This window comes from Carettochelys insculpta, chromosome 12, assembly GCF_033958435.1.
Source record: "Carettochelys insculpta isolate YL-2023 chromosome 12, ASM3395843v1, whole genome shotgun sequence".
In the NCBI taxonomy this organism is placed as follows: domain Eukaryota; kingdom Metazoa; phylum Chordata; order Testudines; family Carettochelyidae; genus Carettochelys; species Carettochelys insculpta.
In genome coordinates this window covers 2850504-2869168 of record NC_134148.1, presented here as the reverse complement: position 1 = coordinate 2869168, position 18665 = coordinate 2850504, and the positions used below count along the sequence as shown (strand labels likewise).

Below are 18665 nucleotides of genomic sequence, written 5' to 3'. Positions count from 1 at the left end.
CTGGACAGGGACTTGTGCGAGGAACACCACTGGGGATGCCCGCAGCCTTGGGGAGGGTGCTGTCAAGGCCAGGGCTGGAACCTTGGCCAGGTCAAAGCAGGATGAAATCCATGAGGACAGGTACTGGGCTGACACGAGGAGGCCCTTCATTCCCTATGCTATAGCAAGGAGGAGTTGTGCTGATTTGCAGAATTGCATTCTGCACTGAATGCACAAAGCCAGGGGGTGCCTAATGCCCAGGGAGTGGAGTGCTTCCCAAGCACAGATCTGCCCCCGCCCCGAGTGAAGCACCAAAGGTGTCCCAGTGAGTACCTGAGGGACGAAAAGGCAATACCTTACTGTTTTAGGTACAGGAGGCAGTCGAGCAGAGTGGGAATGAGAACTTGCTGGGGCAGAATACCTTGTTTCTCTTTGTGCGCCCATTTGTCCCCTGGTAGGGGACATGCACCCTACCCTGGCTGCGCCCACAGCAGCTGTAGTAGCCATTTTGATGCTTCTCACCTGGCCCCAAGCCGCTGTGGTGAGAGTCTCCTAGAACCATCTTCCCTCCCTGGGGCAGCCTGCACACTGAAGTCCTCCGAATCACAGAATTCTAGGGCTGGAAGGGACCTCAGGAGGTTATTGAGTCCAGCTCCCTATCCAAAGCAGGATCAGCCCCAACTAAATCCTCCCAGCCAGGACCATGTAAAGCCAGGACTTAAAAACCTCTAGGGATGGAGATTCCACCCACCTCTCTCAGTAACGCATTCCAATGCTTCACCACCCTCCTGGGGAAGTAGTTTTTCCTAATATCCAGCGTACACTCCCCCTTCTGTAACTTCAGACCATTGCTCCTTGCTCTGTCTCCTGTCACCACTGAGAACAGTCCTCACTCCATCTTCTTTAGGGCTCCCCTTCAGGAAGTTGAAGGCTGTTACCAAATTGCCCCTCAGTCTTCTCTTCTGCATACTAAATAAGCCCAAATCCCTCAGCCTCTTCTCATAGGTCATGTGCTCCAGACCCCTAATCCTTTTCATTGCCCTCCACTGAATCCTCTCCAGTGCATCCACATCCTTTCTATACTGGGCAGCCCAGAACTGAACACAATACTCCACATGTGGCCTCACCAGTGCCGAGTAGAGGGGAATAACTTCTCTAGACCTGCTGGAAATGCTTCTCCTAATGCACCCCAATATGCCGTTAGCCTGCTTGGCTGCAAGGGCACACTGCTGACCCATATCCAGCCTCTCATCCACTGTAATACCAAGGTCCTTTTCTGCTGCACTGCTACTTAGCCAGTTGGTCCCCAGCCTGTAGCAGTGCTTGGGATTCTTCTGTCCCAAGTGCAGGACTCTGCACTTCTCCTTGCTGAACCTCCTCAGATTTCTTTTGGCCTGTAGTGGGGTTGGCTCCCAGCGGGGTTCCTCACATTCTGGGTCAGTGCAGATCCCAAAACAATCCCTCAAGTTAATGGTTTCTTAGCCCAGCCTTACTTCGGGTGGGCAGAGGACAATGGCTCAGCGCCCGGCCTTGTGTGAGGCAAGCGACGGGGGAATTAGTTCAGATGCCCATCTGGCTTTAGGCGGGCCATGGGGGAAGCAGCCTCAGTCAGGGCCCAGCTCTAGGTCAGGGCAGCAAACCCAGTCTCCACGTGCCTGGGCCCTAGCTCAGGGCGGGACAGCAAATACAGTTTAAGCAAGCCCATCAACAATCTGTCTCCTGGGTCAGGAGAGGTGCAGGCAGCGGGCCTGAGTTAGCGGAGAGGGGGGAGGTGGGTAGTGCGGGGACACTGGCCCTCCCACTCTACTGCATCCCAGCCCAGAGCCCTGTGCAGCAGGGATTCAGATCGCAACACGCTGCCCAAGGACCTTTAATGGTCCTCTCTGTCCCCTAGGCTACTTCCATTCTCCCCCTCAGCACATACCCAGGTGCCTCATCAGTCTCTCAGCGTTTCCAAGGTCAGCTGGGGTCTGGGAGGTCCAGGCCAATCTGCAGCTGTATGCAGGCCCTCAGCCTCCCTGGCCAGGAACACAGAGATGAACTCCGGCTCCTCTGGAGGCTGGGCCCTGACTGAGCCCTCTGACTGGGCTTTTATAGTCCTGGCCCTGCCTCCTAACTTCCAGTCAGGTCCGGGCTCAGTCCAAAATGGCTTCCCGGAGGGTGTCCTCCCACTTCGGGTCAGTGGGTGGCCACTCCGCCCCACTACATGGCCCAGGTCTCCAATTTGTCTAGGTTACTCTGGACCCTTTCCTCACCTTCCAATGTGTCTACCTAGCTTAGTGTCATCCACAAATTTAATGAGGTTCAATCCATCCCCTCATCCAGGTCATTAATAAAGATATTAAACGATACCAGCCCTAGAACTGACCTTTGGGGCACTCCACTTGAAACCAACTGCCAACCACACATTGAGCCTTTGACCACTACCTGTTGGGCACGTCCATCAAACCAGCTTTCTATCCATCTTACAGTCCATGTATCCCATCCCTATTTCCTTAACTTATGGGCAAGAATGTTGTGGGAGACTGCATCAAAAGCTTTGCTAAAGTCAAGTTATATCACATCCATTTACTTCCCCATGTCCACAGAGCCAGTTACCTCATCACAGAAGCTAATCAGATTGGTCAGGCACCCCTTGCCCTTGCTGAATCCATGTTGACTACTCAATCGCTTTCTCCTTCTTCAGGTGCTCCAAAATGGATTCCTTGAGGAACCCCTCCACGATTTTTCCGGGGACTGAGGTAAGGCTGACTGGTCTATAGTTCCCTGGGTTGTCCTTTTCTTTTTTTTTTTAAAGATGGGCACTAATTTGCCTTTATCCTATCATCTGATATCTGTTCTGATCTCCCTGAGTTTTCAAGATAATAGCCAAAGGCCAATTCCCTCAGTACCCTTTGATGGATCAAATCCGTACCCATAGATTTGTGTACTTCTATCTTCTCTAAGTAGCTCCTAACCTGTACTTTCCCCACTGAGGGCTACCCACCTCCTTCCCATACTGCATCAGCTCCAGCCCCAGCTCCACCCCAGAGCAGTGATTTAAATGAAGAAAAAGAAAATGTATTTCAGTTAAGGACCCAAGCAGTGCCAGGTGTATCTTCTAGTTTCAGCATAACGTTGCACTGCAGAAAGCATGCACTGAAATAACATGAGTTTTTGCATACAAGTCTAGCCTGTCTTATGTTAAATTCAATTTTCAGTCAGAAAAACAAGCTAGCAACATGAATAGCCCCACCCCACCCCCGGCTCACACACCAAAGACCCACACTTATCTGCTCCTCCCCCTCCCTCCCAAAGCTGGAACACAGCGACTAGCTGATTCATGGCACTACTATTTTGGGTGATCAGGCAATTTGCAACTCCCCCAAAAGTGCTTGGGGCAGGCGGAAGTGGGGACTGGCTTAGGAAGTGTGGGGCTCAGTTGCCTGGGGGTGTAATAGGGATGTAATATCCCATTTGATTAAATGGGAGGCTGGAGAGGTGGGGGGAAATCATTTGAAAACTGGATACCTGGCAACCCTAAAGGATGAAGCAGCGCTTTTGTCCATATTTTCTGCTCAACTTCTACTGCATGGCTGCTTCGTCCTGCAGCCCCCAGCATGAAGCACTCAAAATCCCTGGGCACCACAGCAGCACAATAGGCGCCATCCTAGCTGAGCAGGATGTTCAGGTATTTGTAGTCATGTAAGAACCGGGGTTTGCAAGACAGTGGGGCTAAGGTGTGAGCAGGTGAGCAGGGATGGAAGCCTAAGGTGTCTAGCCTGCAAGCACAAGCGTGGTCTTAAGCTGAGTTAGCTAACACAGCAGCCCAACTTTAATCTTGGCTTGGCAGCTTTAGTTCAACTCTGTACTTGGTTAGGCTTTCACTCAAGTTAAAAGCTGAGCAGCCGTGCCTCTGCTGCTGTTTTAATCCGCACCAGCTAATGTGAGCTAAAGACACACTCTTCTACTCTGGGAGTTGTACTGAGCTAGCAGGCTCCCCATGACAGTGCTGTGCAGCAAGTTGGTGTGCTGACATAATACATGGCTCCACTTCCCTCTCTGGGGAGGTGTGAAAATTAACCTTATGAAATTAAACTGTGGGGTTGAAAAGGGCTTTGTATCTACTTATAAGTATTTCTGTTCTTCACCCTGACGTGCTGCCAGAAGTGAACAGGTAATTCTTTTACAGTGTTCTAGCCAGGTTCAGCAAGAGGAACAACGATGATCTAGCCCAAGTTCCAAGTATGCACAGAACTAGCATTTTTCAATTCCTTTAAAAAGGAGCAGTGACTTAATCTGGTTGATATTTTAGACGTACGTTCCCTTGACAATAAGCAAACTTATATGCTCTCCAAGTACATAAATTCCCTTTTTGGACAGCCCCAAGAAAAGCTTTCAAACCCTTACAAATTGTAGGGAATTTAAAATTTACAGTACAATACCAAAGAGAGCACACAGCCTGAAGAAACACTGTTATTCATTTTAAGCACACCCGCATGCCAGCACAGTAATCACCACTTATTAAGCATGCATTTTTACAAAAGAACAGATTTGTACATGCAGATCATAATTATTTTCCTATATAAATTACAAGGAATTCTGTGCAGTAAAATGAAAGGTCAGACACGTTACGCTCTGTAATTTGAACCAATTGTACGGTAGGACAATACTAACGCCATGTTAGCACTTAGCTAAACCATCATTCTTCGGCACCCACCGCGACAGCTAAGACATATGACCAAGAAGTGCTGTTGGCTTGTGCCAAAAATGTAAAAGCCAAGGGCGAGTGACCAGTAATATGAGTGTGAGCGTCTGTTTCTTATTTATACACATGCGTGCATCCTGCCCAATTGCTTTGAATAATTAACAAATATGCCTGGTTTGGGCAATGGCTAATCAGAGAGATTTCATGTGATTTAAGAAAATCGTTACCGATGACAATGCCATGGAGAAAGCTGCTCACTCTGTCACATGCTAACACTATCTTAAAGAGAGCGCTCTGACCGTATTGCTGTACAATGGTTCTCTAAACAAAAGCTTGGCCACATTGTCTCTAATATTTGCTGGGCAAGGATCCCTAAAGCTTTTCAAAAGCCTAAAAACAAAAACAAACAAACATAGCTAAAATTACCCCAGCACCACTCCCCACCCCTACCTAACTTTCAAGAAGTATTCAAGGGTCAGGGCCTCTGAGGGCAGAAAAAAATACTGGTGTATTGTTTTTTTTAAAAATGAATAAAGTAGAGTAACCCCATGAATGATGCCTTCCAATACCATTCTTTCATCCGCCCTCTTCTCGGTTCCTTCGGAACACTGGAGGGTGCTCGCGTTCTCCAGGGCCCTTTTACACACATGGAAATCGGCACTTCTTTCCAGGGAGACTCGTATCTTTGTGGGTCCAATACATAACCTCTCCCCATCTTCAGTCACTTCAAGGCCCAGAACCCCTACAATTCAATTCCTGGCAGGATAAACTCACAAAACATCCCCTAAACCCTCCTCCAAAATGAGGTGCTCATTGCTGAAACACTCCCAGTCATGCTGCACTGGGAGACGTTTGCCCTCTTTGCCAGGCACGCCTTGCCATCAATTGTTTGGGTAATGTGCTACCCTGTAGTTACACATTTTAAAAGGGGACATTTGCAGCCTGACAAGCGGTAGAAGAACCCAGATGTTACCTTGGTGCTTTCCTCCACGTCCTTTGTGTTCAAAAGTGCATGATTAATTCGAAAAACTATCCAATCAAAGAGGGCGCTGTACAGCGATTTAGCCATGGAGTTCCGCACAGTCACAGCCTGGAAAAACACAAAAATAATTCTTAGAAATAATGAGTTATCTGAATTAAAACTGGCTTATGCAATAAAGAATCTGTGTGTCCAGCATCCAGCTTTACTGAAGAGAAACCTTTCATCTTCATTATGTGCTCCATTGCTCATGAAGCACTAGCGATTTGTTTTCATTACCAACCTATTGAACCACAGAGCCCGCTGAACGTGGCTGGTTTTACTCTGGTGGCTGATGCAGGAGGACAGCTCCACCGAGATCAATAAGTGACAGATGGGATCTAAGCCTCGATGGAACCGCGCAGCCTCCTGAATACCTAAAATCTTCTGGCTCCAGTGCTGAGGGTGCCAATCACACTGATAAGGCCCAGCTGCACTGCATACTCTTTGTGGTGGCACGTGAAGAACATACGGAAGTAGCACTGCTAGCGTAGCTACCAACAGTGTAGATGGTGAGGTACTGTGTGGGAGAATAAAGCCCTGCCTGAAGCCTAGGAGTGCTTACCAGGTACGTGTTAGACGTGGCTCTCTACAGATCAAGCAAGGCTTCCCTACCACTGGGAGACCCCAGCAACAGGGAGCCATTGTGGACTCAAGCTTGCTTTTTCACGGCTCTCTCTCGTTGCACATGCTGCCAACAATGGCCTGCAGTGCGGTGTAGCCATACGCAGATTTACTGCTCTGTAAAGAACCACCACAGAATCAAGAGCAGCACTTCCAAGTTACGATGTTGTCTCACCCGCGCTGCAAGAGACTTCACTTTGAGATCCTACTGACATAGTTTCTGATTCTCAGGCTTCAGTTGTTACCTGGCTGTTTATTCAAAGGCTGCTGTGTGTGTTAATCACTTAAAATATTATGAAGGGATTGGCGACTGTGGCGTTAACTCAGCTATTTTTAGCCATGATGCAAGCATATCAAGCCCTTCTGGTGATGGAGACAGTCTCTTACATCAACAGGAGGTTCAGAAACATCCATTTTAATCAAAAGCCTTGAACTAAAACTATAATTGCCAGCTTATGATACAGTGTTACAACGTTTTGCACTAAGTGAACTTTCATAATGCAGCACTGAGCATAAATAAGAGGTATTTCTTTTCAACCAAGCAGTGAAAGCTCTGGCTGAACTGAACAGACAGGAGAGAAATGCTATTCAAAGACAATGCTGTTTGGCCAGCTCATCCTTCCTACCTTCCTCCCATTCTCAACGTAAAGATCTACATCCAGAGGTTTCAAAGGATGATGATAAACTCACCTTCACTCAACCCAACCACAGCCAGGGTACATACAAGAACAGCCTCGTTTCGCCACAATAGTAACCAAAAGAAGAACGACCACAGTGTGAAATCACTGCATTTTACTATTTCAAAAGGAAACAAGCAGTCCTGTGGCATCTTAAAGACAGATGAAGTGGGTCTTACCCATGAAAGATCATGACCTAAAAAATAAAACTGTTAGTCTTCAAGGTGCTACAGGACTGCTTGCTTTTTGTGAAGCTACAGATTAACATGGCCACCCCCATGAGACTTTTTACCATGTTTCAAAGGAAGCTGCTTCTTTTCCTTGAGTTCATTTAGCAACTTCTTTCACATGGCCACATGCTTCTGGGCCAGGGCATCTCTCTCACCCGCCAGATGGCATTCTTGAAACCAAGAACTTCACCTTCACATACTCACACTGGGTACAGCAGAGGATGGGCCCTTCCCCAGAAATACACTTCAGAATGCATACAATGCCTCACGTAACTAACTTTGCTTTGACTGTATTTTGCTAAATGGCAACATTCCACTGCTGTCCAACAAGCAAACAAAAGAAAAATCACAAGACGTCAAAGCAAAGAATAGTTTTAAAAAAAGAACGACTTGCCAATGCCAAAATAAATGATTGCTCATTTCCGAAAACCGTATGCCTGACCAAAACATACAAGCAATGAAAGGGAAGGGAATTTGCTGCCCCGAAGAACAGCTCTTTCTAGGCTTCCCTCTTTGCACAACCCAGTAGATTAATACTTCTTTTGGAACCTGATTGGTATCTATAATATTCTTGATAAACTAACTCCTAAACAGAGCTTTGAATTTTCTAAGGAAAGCATCTGGTGTACTTTTTACAGACAATTCTCTTTGGTACGAGTTCTTTTTGCCATGAATTTCCCAACGTTACACGGAAATGTTCTAACACGCTCAAATACTTTTAGGGTAGATTTTGGTAACACTCTTTTCTGTCTCATTTTATTGAATCTGCTACTAATGCTGAGCTAAACAATCTCTTGCCCCTCCCCAAACAAACCAATGGAGGAAATTAGAGATGGCGGGGGCACAGTGTGGAAACATTTCTTCCTGGTACCAAGATTTGTGCTGGAGCAATCCTACTTTGGTCTTGTCTATTTTAAAGTGGGTTTCATCACAGCGTTATGAAACGTGGAGTTTCCCCTCTCCTGCTGCTGACGATACAAAGTGCATAAAACAACTCCACTCCCACTGCCCACCTTTTCTCGTCCTGACAAAGCTAAAAATGGCAGAACTGAGTCTGCAGCAGCCCTGCTGCAGGCAGGGTGCCTAAGTCAGTGAAAGGGACAGAGGTGCTCTGCTCCTTTTCTCCCAAGATAAGACCAGTCACCGTGCGAGTCCCAGGTTGTACACATTTATAAGTGAAATTCGGGGCACGGAAACCTGGATAAACAAGCCAGAAAATGTGCTAGTGGAAAACAAATAATGAATTTAATTTTCCATTTTATTGCTCCTTAATAGACAAATTTTGCTCTCAATTCTACCACCTTAAACTGAGATTAACTCCACTGAGGGGAATGCGGTTACGTCAGATTTGCACTGGTATAAATGAGAGCAGACACTGGCTCTGTATATTGCTCAAAAGCAGCAGGCAGGGGGGTGAAGGCTGGAGTTCTGCGGAAATTCTTGATTCCTCCTCTGTGGGCCTTGTGAGATGCAAAAGATTGAAGAAAATTTCCCACACACTTTTGTAAAGTGTGCTGAGGATGAAGCAGAAGACACCTTCCTACAGAGCTTCAGTGATTCATGGATCAAGGAAGTCTTATGGACACACCGTTGGAAAAGATGTAATTGATAGGCTCCACTGCCATTTTTTGGAAGAGAGGTTACTTTTCTATATAGACACACGCATTCTGAAAGAATTGCATATATTTTAAACAACAATGGGATGTGGCCATATATTTACCTGTTAGTATTGAAATCACAGCTATTTCTAAGGATTAGGGAAGATATGTCTCGTAGGTCCTTAGTGGAGGACACTTACCTTAAATCTGTTATGCCTCATAACTTTGCTAGGAAAGTCTTCAATTTTAGAGCTGTTGTTTTGCTTTCCTGTACATCTTTTCATGTCAGTTTCCCTCACTGGTCAGAAAAAAATGAACGAAGTGTCAAAAGAGGAAGAACCCCAACGCACCCAGACAGACTGCCAACCGTGGCCATGGAGGGTCTGGGTAGATCTCACAGCAGGAGTTTTTTTTAGTTTTTTTGTTTTGTTTCCTTTCTTTTAAACTGGAAAACTCAAGCGGCATGCTGTAGGAGAGAAGGAACTTTCACACTTCGATACCGCACAGGCCCACGATAAAAATAAGGTTTTTTTTTTGGTTTTTTTTTTTTAAATGAAGCAGGCACTTTATTTATGTAACTGCCCCCAGGATGAATTTTAATGCCTAGTACCTCACTCAGCTCATGTAAAGAGTAATGCCATTAAAAGCAAGCTCTCTCTTTTTACCATAGATAGCAAACTATACACTATAATGAGGCTTTTATTTTAGACACGGGAAAGTTTGTTGCTGCTTGCTGAGCAGCGAGATTAAACAAGATTTACCTACAGGGTTTTTTGGAATGTGCTTGGGGAACAAGTTTCCATTTTCTATTTTTTACTTTAATACTTATTAACGTCAGATGCTCCCAAGGCACCATTGTATGATACAGTGGAGACAACCGAAAGGTTTTGTTGTACTCCTAAAGGCCTCTGAACTAGAGGAGGACTACAAGTAAGCTGTACTTCAATTCACAACCATTTGCAGTTCCTATTAATACTTTTATTCTTCAAATCTATTTACATATTGGATGTAATGACAAATCACAAAACTGGAAAGGAACTCTAAGAAGTCATCAAGTCTAGTCCCATGCACTCATGGGAGGAATGCTCTTCTTTTCTCTTTCCTGGCAGTCACTCAATAACGAGGAGGACGTCTTCGTGTCATCCTCCTATCTGTGAGTCTGCTGATGGCTGATCAGCCCAATTCTGGAGCTCCACGTCTTATCACAGAAGAGGCAGGTGTTGGCAGCTGTTGGAGGGGCATGAAGCAGTTTTTGATCCTCTTTTCTTTTTCTCCGCCTGTCCTCGTCTGCACTGTGGCAGGACTCTCAAACGGCAATAGCCCCTCACAGATAACCATTCTCTACTGGGGACAGTCTTGGGCAAGGTTCTCCCAAGTGTTGAAATGGATGCTGCACATTTCATGTGTACCTTCAGCATATCCTTATATTGCTTCCACTGGCCCCCAATGCTCCTCTGTCCTTCCTCCAACTCGGAAAACAGCATCTGTTTTGGGAGGCGCTGATGAGATATCCAATCCATGTGATCAGTCCAATGAAGCTGTTGATGAATGATAATGGCTTCAACGCTGGTCATGTTCGTCTCTGCCAGGATGCTAGTGTTCGTGTGCCTATCTTCCCCAGAGAGATTTAGGATTCTCCTGAGGCGGCATTGGTGATGTTGTTCAAGTGCCTTAAAATGGTGTTTGTATGTTGTCCAGGTTTCACATGCGTATACTAGTGTTGGAACGACTACTGTATGGTATACAAGGTGCTTTGTCGTGAGATAAACACCCCGGTTTCCAAAGACCCTTTGTCTAAGGTGGGTGAAAGCAGAGCTTGCATGGCTGAGACGATATTAGATTTACACATCAATGTCGAATTTAGTGGCTAGATGGACTTCCAAGATATGGGAAGTGCTCCACATTTTCTAGCAGTTCTCCATTGACTTGAATAGAAGGTGCAGGAGATTGTCCTGGTGGTGAAGGTTGGTGGAGCACCTTAGTCTTTTTCATGCTCAGTGTGAGGATGAGTTTCTTGTATGCTTCAGTGAAGGCACTTAAGATGGCCTGAAGGGCTGTGGGAGAAAGCACAACCACCACATTATCATCCGCGTACTGGAGCTCTATGATAGAGGTTGTGGGGCTCTTGCTTACAGCCTTCAGTCTCCTGGGACTGAAAAGCTTCCCGTTCATTCGACCGACCGACCGACCGACCGACCATCTTCACACCATCTGGAAGTAGCCATCAATGAAGTGAAGGGTCATGAAACTGCAGAACAGTGATGGGTCAATGATGCAGCCTTGCTTGACTCCCGTTTTGACCTCAAAGGGGTTACTTTGGGATCTGTTGCTCAATACTGCAGCAGTCATGTTTTCGTGAAGCAGCCTTAAAATGTTAATATTTTGGGGCAGCTGATCTTTGAGAGGATGGTCCACGTGGTGCTATGATTGACTGAGTCAAAAGCTTTGGTCAGGTTGATGAAACCTCATATGTAAGGCTTGATTGTGTTCACAATGTTTTTCTCGCACTTGCCAGGCAGCGAAGATCACGTCCGCTGTTCCTGAGAATGGTTGGAAGCCAAACTCAGATTCTGGGAGGCGTGCTTCTGAGAGTGGCAAGTTAGTTTGCAAGGATTTGAGCTAAGATTGTCCCTGCCATTTCCAGGAGGGAGCTGCTATGATAGTTTCTACAGTCTGACTTGTCACCCTTCTAGAAAAGGCTGATGATCAGTGTGTCTCTGAAATCTTGTGGCATCTACTCCCTATCCCAGATCTTGAAGTGGAGCTGTTTGTGGAACTCTGGCCCACCTTCTTTGAAGACTTTGGTGGGGATTCCATCTAGTCCAGTTGCCTTGTTGCACTTCATCACTTTGATGGCAGCCTGGATCTCACTCAGGGTAAGAAGTGTTGCAAGATCCTCTCGAGGCAGTTGGTGAGGGATTTGTTCAAGGGATTCCAGTACCACAGTGGAGGGGCAATTCAAGAGCTCATTGTAGTGCTCCCTCCAGTGAGAAGCAATGGCATCATTGTCTTTCAAGAGTTGGGCACCATCCTGTGATGTCAGGGGATTGATTCCATGGTTTCTTGGTCCATAAACAGCTTTGGTAGCATTGAAGAAACCTCTTGTATCATTAATGTCTGCAAGATACTGTAATTTTTGCCCCTTGTTAATCTGCCACTCGTTTTTCAGAGGCCTAATTTTACATTGCACTTCTGCCTTGCTCTTGGCACGCCCTTCTCTGTTTGTCATGCAACTGATGTCACTTTGCCAGGCTCTAAAGGCTTTCCTTTTTGCCTCAATCAAGTGCTCATTTTCCACATAATTCTCATCAAACCAGTTCTGATGCTTCCTGGTATGGTAGTCAATGGTTTCTCCACAAACTCCAATGATAGCACTTTTCAACTGACACCAGCGTTCTTCCACATCCTCCGGGTGTACTGTCGGCAGTTTCTTTGGAGGGCTATCGGAAGTTGCTTCATCTGATGGGCTCCTTCATCAGATCGGTTTCCTCTGACTTCTCCATTTGGTGACAATCCTAATGACCATTGTAGATCGAGTAAGGTGGTGATCAGTCCAGCAGTCATCAGCGCAAGTCACTGCATGTATGAGAAGGACATCATGCCGATCCTGAGTGCAGGCGATGACAGTCTAAGAAGTGCCAGTGCTTTGATCAAGGATATTGCTAGGAGGTCTTAAGTTTTTCTGGAGGAACAGGGTGTTTATGATGACAAGCTTGTGTTCCACACATTTTATAAGGAGGAGCACTCCGCTGGAATGGCTGTTACTGACTCCTCCGTTCCCAATGGTAGTGTGCCAGAGATCAGCATCTCTTCCAACCCTGGCACTGAAATCCTCTAAGAGGATAATCGTGTCTTCCAGGACTGTGTCCAGTTGGGTGCAGAACTTCTCCTTCATGTTATATTTGGTGTCTAGAGTTGGTGCGCAAGCACTGATGAAGTTGCCTGCTGGTTTTCAGAAAGCTTCTAGCGGAGAGTCATGAAACTCTCATGGATGCTGTCAGGGACCTCAGATAGGATCTTTGTCAGTTTGTTCTTGAAAGCAAATACTATGGCATGAAGTCATTTTCCTTCCTATGTGGTTCCTTTCCAGAAAAATAGGTACCCTCTGCCGCCTTCTCTTAGCTGTCCTCCTTCTGGTGTAGGTGTTTCTGCCAGGGCAGTGAACTTGATGTTTAATCATTGTATCTTGTGGGTGATAATTGCTGTGCATCTTTTGGCTCACTCACTGTCTAGGTTGTCCATTAGAGTCTGAATATTCCATGTTTCAAAGTTTACTGTTCGATTTCAACCGCATGGAGGTGAATCCATAGGATGCAGTTATCCAGCCAGGCGGATTGAGGTAGACTATGTTTAGGGCACCTTTTCTAGCCTCCTCTCCATGTGGGGTGAGCAGACTGGATCCTAAACAGGGCTGCTCAGTCGTGGATGCAGCAGCTGGACTGTTCTATCACCTCGGTCCTTGAAACGGAATGACTGATACATACATCCACCACCTATATGCTGGTTCATGACTAGAAGTTTCCTAATCTCATAATCCTGCTCCCATTGCCATTTGCCAGTCGCTATAGGGCTTAAGTTTAGAAGAGCAGTACACAGAGGAAGATGCCTGTGAATGATTCCTTTTAATGTTAGCGGGTCTGCTGCACTGCAGCCACCATATGGTTCCTGAGGGATAAGAAACTCAGGTTCAGTGGCACAGGATCCACGACAACTGGGAGTCCCTGTCAGCAGCAGCCTTCATCTGCCCTCATAGCTGTTGTGGCATTACCTTTGCTGTCCTCCACCTGTTCTGCCATTGAGGACTTTTAAGATCTTTGTTTCTCTGGACCTTCCCACAATGGGTGACCCTGCTGGGAGTATGAGACTCCCTACAGTATCACTCTTGGGTTCACTGGGACACACAAGCCCACTCACCACGACAAGGTGATGATCTGGAGGGTAGGCAGGAATAAGTATCACCTTGGCCATCTCTGGCAAGCGTTTGTCTAACCTGCTCTTAAAAATCTCCTCTGATGGAGATTCCACAACCTCTTTGCACAATTTATTCCAGTGCTCAACCATCCTGACAGTTAGGAAGTTTTTCCTAACATTCTACCTAGGCCTTCCTTGCCGCAATTTAAGTCCACTGCTTCTTGTCCTATTCTCAGAGGTTAAGGAGAATAGTTTTTCACACTCCTCCTCCTAACAACCTTTTCAATGAAGGAAAACTGTCATGTCTCCTCTCAGTCTTCTTTTTTTTCCCCCCAACTAAACAAACCCACTTCTTTTAACCTTCTTTCATTGGCCATATGTTCTAGACTGTTAATCATTTTTGTTGCTCTTTCTCTGAATGAACAGCCACGTTCTCCAATTTCTTGACATCTTCCTTAAAATATGGGACCCAGAACTGGACATAAATACTTATAGAGTAGAGCGGAAGATTATTTCTTGTGTCTTGCTTACAATACTCCTGCTAATGCATCCCAGAATGGTGTTTGCTTTTTTCTTTTCTATTTTTTTTGGGGGTGGGGTGGGGGGCGGCAATGGCATTACACTGTTGACTCATTTAGCTTTTGGTCCATTATGACCTCTAGATCCCTTTCTGCAACACTACTCCCTAGGCAGTCATTTCCCATTTTGTATTTGTGAAACTGATTGTTCCTTCCTAAGTGATGCATATGTCCTTATTTCATCCAATTTATCTCAGACCATTTCTCAGTTTGTTCTGATCATTTTGAATTTTCATCCTACCCTCCAAATCACTTGCAACACCTCCTAGCTTGGTATCATTTGCAGTTTTTATAAGTGTACTTTCTATGCCATTTTCTAAATCACTGATGAAGATTACTGAACAAAATTTGTCCCAGAACTGATCTTTGCAGAACCCCAGTTATCATGACCTTTCGGCATGATTGTGAACCACTCACAACTAACCTCTTGGAATTACTATCCAACCAGTTATGTATTCACCTTGTTCCATCTAGACTGTATTTCCCTAGGTTGTTAATGAGACGGTCATATGACTCTGTATCAAGAGCTTTAATAAAGTCCATATATACCACTTCCCCCCATTCCACAATGCTTGTCACCCTGTTAAATAAAGCTATCAGGTTGTTTGACAAAATTTGCTCTTGACAAGTCCATGCTGACTGTTACTTATCACCTTATTATCTTCCAGATGCTTGTAAACTGATTCCCTAATTATTGGCTCCCTTTCCTTTCTGGAGCAGAAGTTATGACGACTGGTGTGTAATTCCTGGGTTGCCCTTATTTCCCTTTTTTTTTAATCAAAGGTTGGTCAAGTCTAGGAAGTTCAACAAATCAGAAGAACTTCATTTTAACTACACAAGATGTGGGCCACTTTTCTGTTTGTCTCATTACAGTTACAGGCCTCCTAGTCTGTTGTCAGAAGTGGGGAGGCAAGAGGGGGGTTCTCAATGGGGGAATAAGTAAATGGACCGTTGATAGACATAGCTTCTCTCCCAGACAACAAATAAAGTTGGAGAGGAAAGGCGTGGGAGGAAAACGAGATTGTTTAATACTTTCTCACTAAATTAAATGTGCGTGCAATCTTTCAGCTCTGTGCTGAGACATCAGACCTCCTTTCATGCCACCCATAGTATCTTGTAAAATCAGCAGCTGGGCTTCCGTACACAGATGATTTTGCAAGCTGAGCGGTGAAGGACGCCCTCGGATCTGAAAGAAACTGTGGCTCTTCATTCTGCTATTTCACTTTCTCCCCCTCAAGTGCTGTTTCAAACGGCATCATTGTTGCCGAAATGCCATTGAAACAACAGCGTTCTCAGAGCTCTTAGTCAGTGACCTGCCTTCTTGGCAGAGGCCCAGATAACCTTTTATAGATATTTTCGCATGATCTACTGGGAGAAAAAAGTTCCCAAGAGTGCAGTCTGTTTGCCCTTTCAGAATCAGTACTTAGACTGTTTACTAACTCAACACATGAGAAACAGCTTGTTGTAGGTCTACTTGGAAGATGAAAAAAATCTAGAAGTTTTCCAATTGAAATGGGAGCAAGAAGGTTGACAAATGAGGTGGGAGGGACAATTCATACAACTATTTATTCTGAAGATTAAAGAGCAACGAGGTATGATGCACAGCAACACCAGGGCCTCAATATGGTGATATATTACGGGTGCTGTAAAGCAAACAGAAACTTAGTAACAATAAATATTTATATTATGCCAGTACTCAAAGGGGCCAATTGAGATTGGGGTGCTATGGTACAGGTGTCTATTCCTTAATCTCAGTAATTAAGACGAAAATCTCCTACAATGGGAGCTGGAGCGATCCTGCACGTAGGAGCAGTCAGATCACCTCTAAGGGTGATTAGAGATTTGGCAGAATACTGGTGGTGCCACTATCGGGAACAGCTTGCAGCATGTGCTTTACATAAAGCATGTGTAAAGGCTTTGCTAAATCTGGCTCTGTAAAGAACAATAAAATCTGTGAGGAAGTGGTACACTGCACATGTATAGAATGAGTTTAATTACCAGCAAGGTGACCCTCTGTCCCATATTGGGTGGGATGGCTCTGTATTTTGGGTGTCAAAAAGGTGTCCCTACTTATTTTTAAAAAGGGGCTAATTGTCCCATATTTAGCCCCCCCACCAGGTGACCTTTTCCCTCACCCGCTGCCTGGGCGCAGCTGCTGGCCGGAGAGCATGTACCGTGTGTAAGTACGTGCTCTCCAGCCACAGGAAGAGGGAGCCAGCAGGGTGCCCTAAAAAGGCGGGAGCTGTTTCTTGCCTCCCCAAGGCTCGAGGAAGCCGCTGGTGGGTGCTGCCTCCCCAGAGCTCGGGGAAGCCAGGAAGAGCACAAGCACTGCTGACGCCTTCTTCCCAGCTCCATGAGGTGCAGAGAGCAGGGAGCCCACGTGCCCGGCTACCACCCAGCTCCCAGCTCCCTGCACCCTGGGGGAGCTAGAAGGAGCACAGGCTTAGGGCAGCCAGGGAGGCAGCCCTTGGCAGCTGCAGCTGGGGTGCCACCCCTCCCCCATATCTCTCTGTCCCTTATTTGGGATAGGGAGATATGGTCACCCTAATTATCTTATACTCTACCATTCCCCGCAAATCTAGCAGATGTACAGGTTGAACCTCTCTAGTCCGACACCCTCATGACCAGACAGGTGCTGCGCCAGAGAATTTGCCAGACCACAGCAGGTCAAAACTGTCTGTCTAGCAACATTGTCAACACTTCTACTGCTTACTGGGCTCTTAGAAGACATACAGGGGTAAATGACAGCTAAAGAGCAGCACAGAACACAGAGCCAGGACTGGCGGCTGTAAGCAAAATTCATGGTACCACAGGAAGCTTGGCCACACTCACGGTAAGTAGACATCCAGCTAATTAAAATCTTACTGGACCACTGATGTTGCCAGAGCAGAGTGTGCTGGACTAGAGGGGTTCAACTTGTATTTGTGAAACCCCTGAGGATAATTCAGATGGACAAAGAATTTTATGAAACTCCCCCCAGTTTTCAGCACTGGACTACAAGATACAGAGGAGGGAGTGATGTTTAGGAGTGAGAACTTCTCCCTGAAAGTTTACTAGACTGAAGAGTGCAAAGCAGATTGTAAGCACAAATAACTTCTCAACCATGACTGTCAAGCATCACTTGGCAGTACAAAGAGAGGAGGGAATTTGTATTTCTGATACCAGCTGCCCACTGCCCATCAAACTAGAAATACTTTCAGTGTTCACGAACAATCTCCTCTTCCTGAGAATCCCCTTTCCATGACTTCTCTGTTATTCTAATAACTTCATCTCTGGCACGTGGCCACAGTAGCTAAGTGTTGAGCTGATCTTACCTTGTGTGCACGTACAATACTCCCACTGACACAACAGGAACTCCAGATGTACAAGAAATTGGGCCTATAAAATGCCTCCTCTTCAAATTCCTACATTCAGTCTCCTAGCATTGATTTGTGAAAATACGAATCAGCATCGTTAACTTGAACGATCCAACAATTTAGCTGCAGAATTCACCTGTGAGCTTTTGTTTCTGAAACAATGTGTGGCAGTTTTAACCAATGAGCCTGCAGTAACCAACAGAACTACGACTGCTTACACGTGTGCGCATGTGTGCACTGGGGCAGGTGGAGAGGTACATGTGGATTTCCCCTCTCTCTAGGAAGAGCACAAACATTCCCTATGCCTGGGGTTCGCAAAGTGTGGGTGAGCCCCCCTAGCGGGGGCGTGACATTTAGCCAGGAGCAGGGTGCAGCACGATCGACTCCGACCCTTGGCTTCCACTGCATCCCCAGCCCTCTGGTTCCTCCCCCGGCCAAGAGAACACCCCCTGCCACTGGGCCAATCAGAATATTCAGCGGCCCTGACGCAAGTGGCAGGGTCTCACGGTCTCATCATGGCTGGGGAGATGGTGCAGGTTGTGGCAGGAGTGACAGCTGAGCTGGCAGCTGCTCGTGTGGGGGTGCCACCTTCCTGAGCTCCCTTCCACTCCTCCATCCCTTCCTGGGGTCCTCCCACAGGTTGGGGGCAGCCCCGGCTAATTGCCAGCATATGAGTCATCAAAAGGCAAATCAGTTATTGGTCTGCAAAAACCAAGTTCATGAGCTAATATACTGCAATTGAAGTAACAGATGTTTTGGGGCATAGCTTTCGTGGGCAAAGACCCGCTTCGTCAGATGCCACTTTGCCCACGAAAGCAGATGCTCCAAAATACCTCTCCGTCTAGAAGGAACGACTTCCTGTTGTTCTCAAAGATACAGACTAAGACGGCTACCTCTCTGATACTTGAAATGGAACTGGCTCAGTCAGTGCAGAGATGTTTTCCCAGTGCTAATCTCACACTAGGACAGGCAGAAGAGCCCTCCCACAACAAACCAACCTCCCTGGG

At 46.2% G+C, this 18665-nt stretch overlaps 1 protein-coding gene across 6 annotated transcripts in view; it reads right to left on the bottom strand.

The window, feature by feature from the left end:
• MYO9A (myosin IXA) overlaps window positions 1–18665 on the bottom strand; it is a 325415-nt gene that overhangs the window by 117112 nt on the left and 189638 nt on the right. For all 6 annotated transcript variants that reach the window (XM_075007302.1, XM_075007303.1, XM_075007305.1 and 3 more), the window contains one exon: window positions 5640–5756. In XM_075007302.1, the coding sequence (XP_074863403.1) occupies window positions 5640–5756 (117 nt within the window). The remainder of the gene's footprint in view (window positions 1–5639; window positions 5757–18665) is intronic.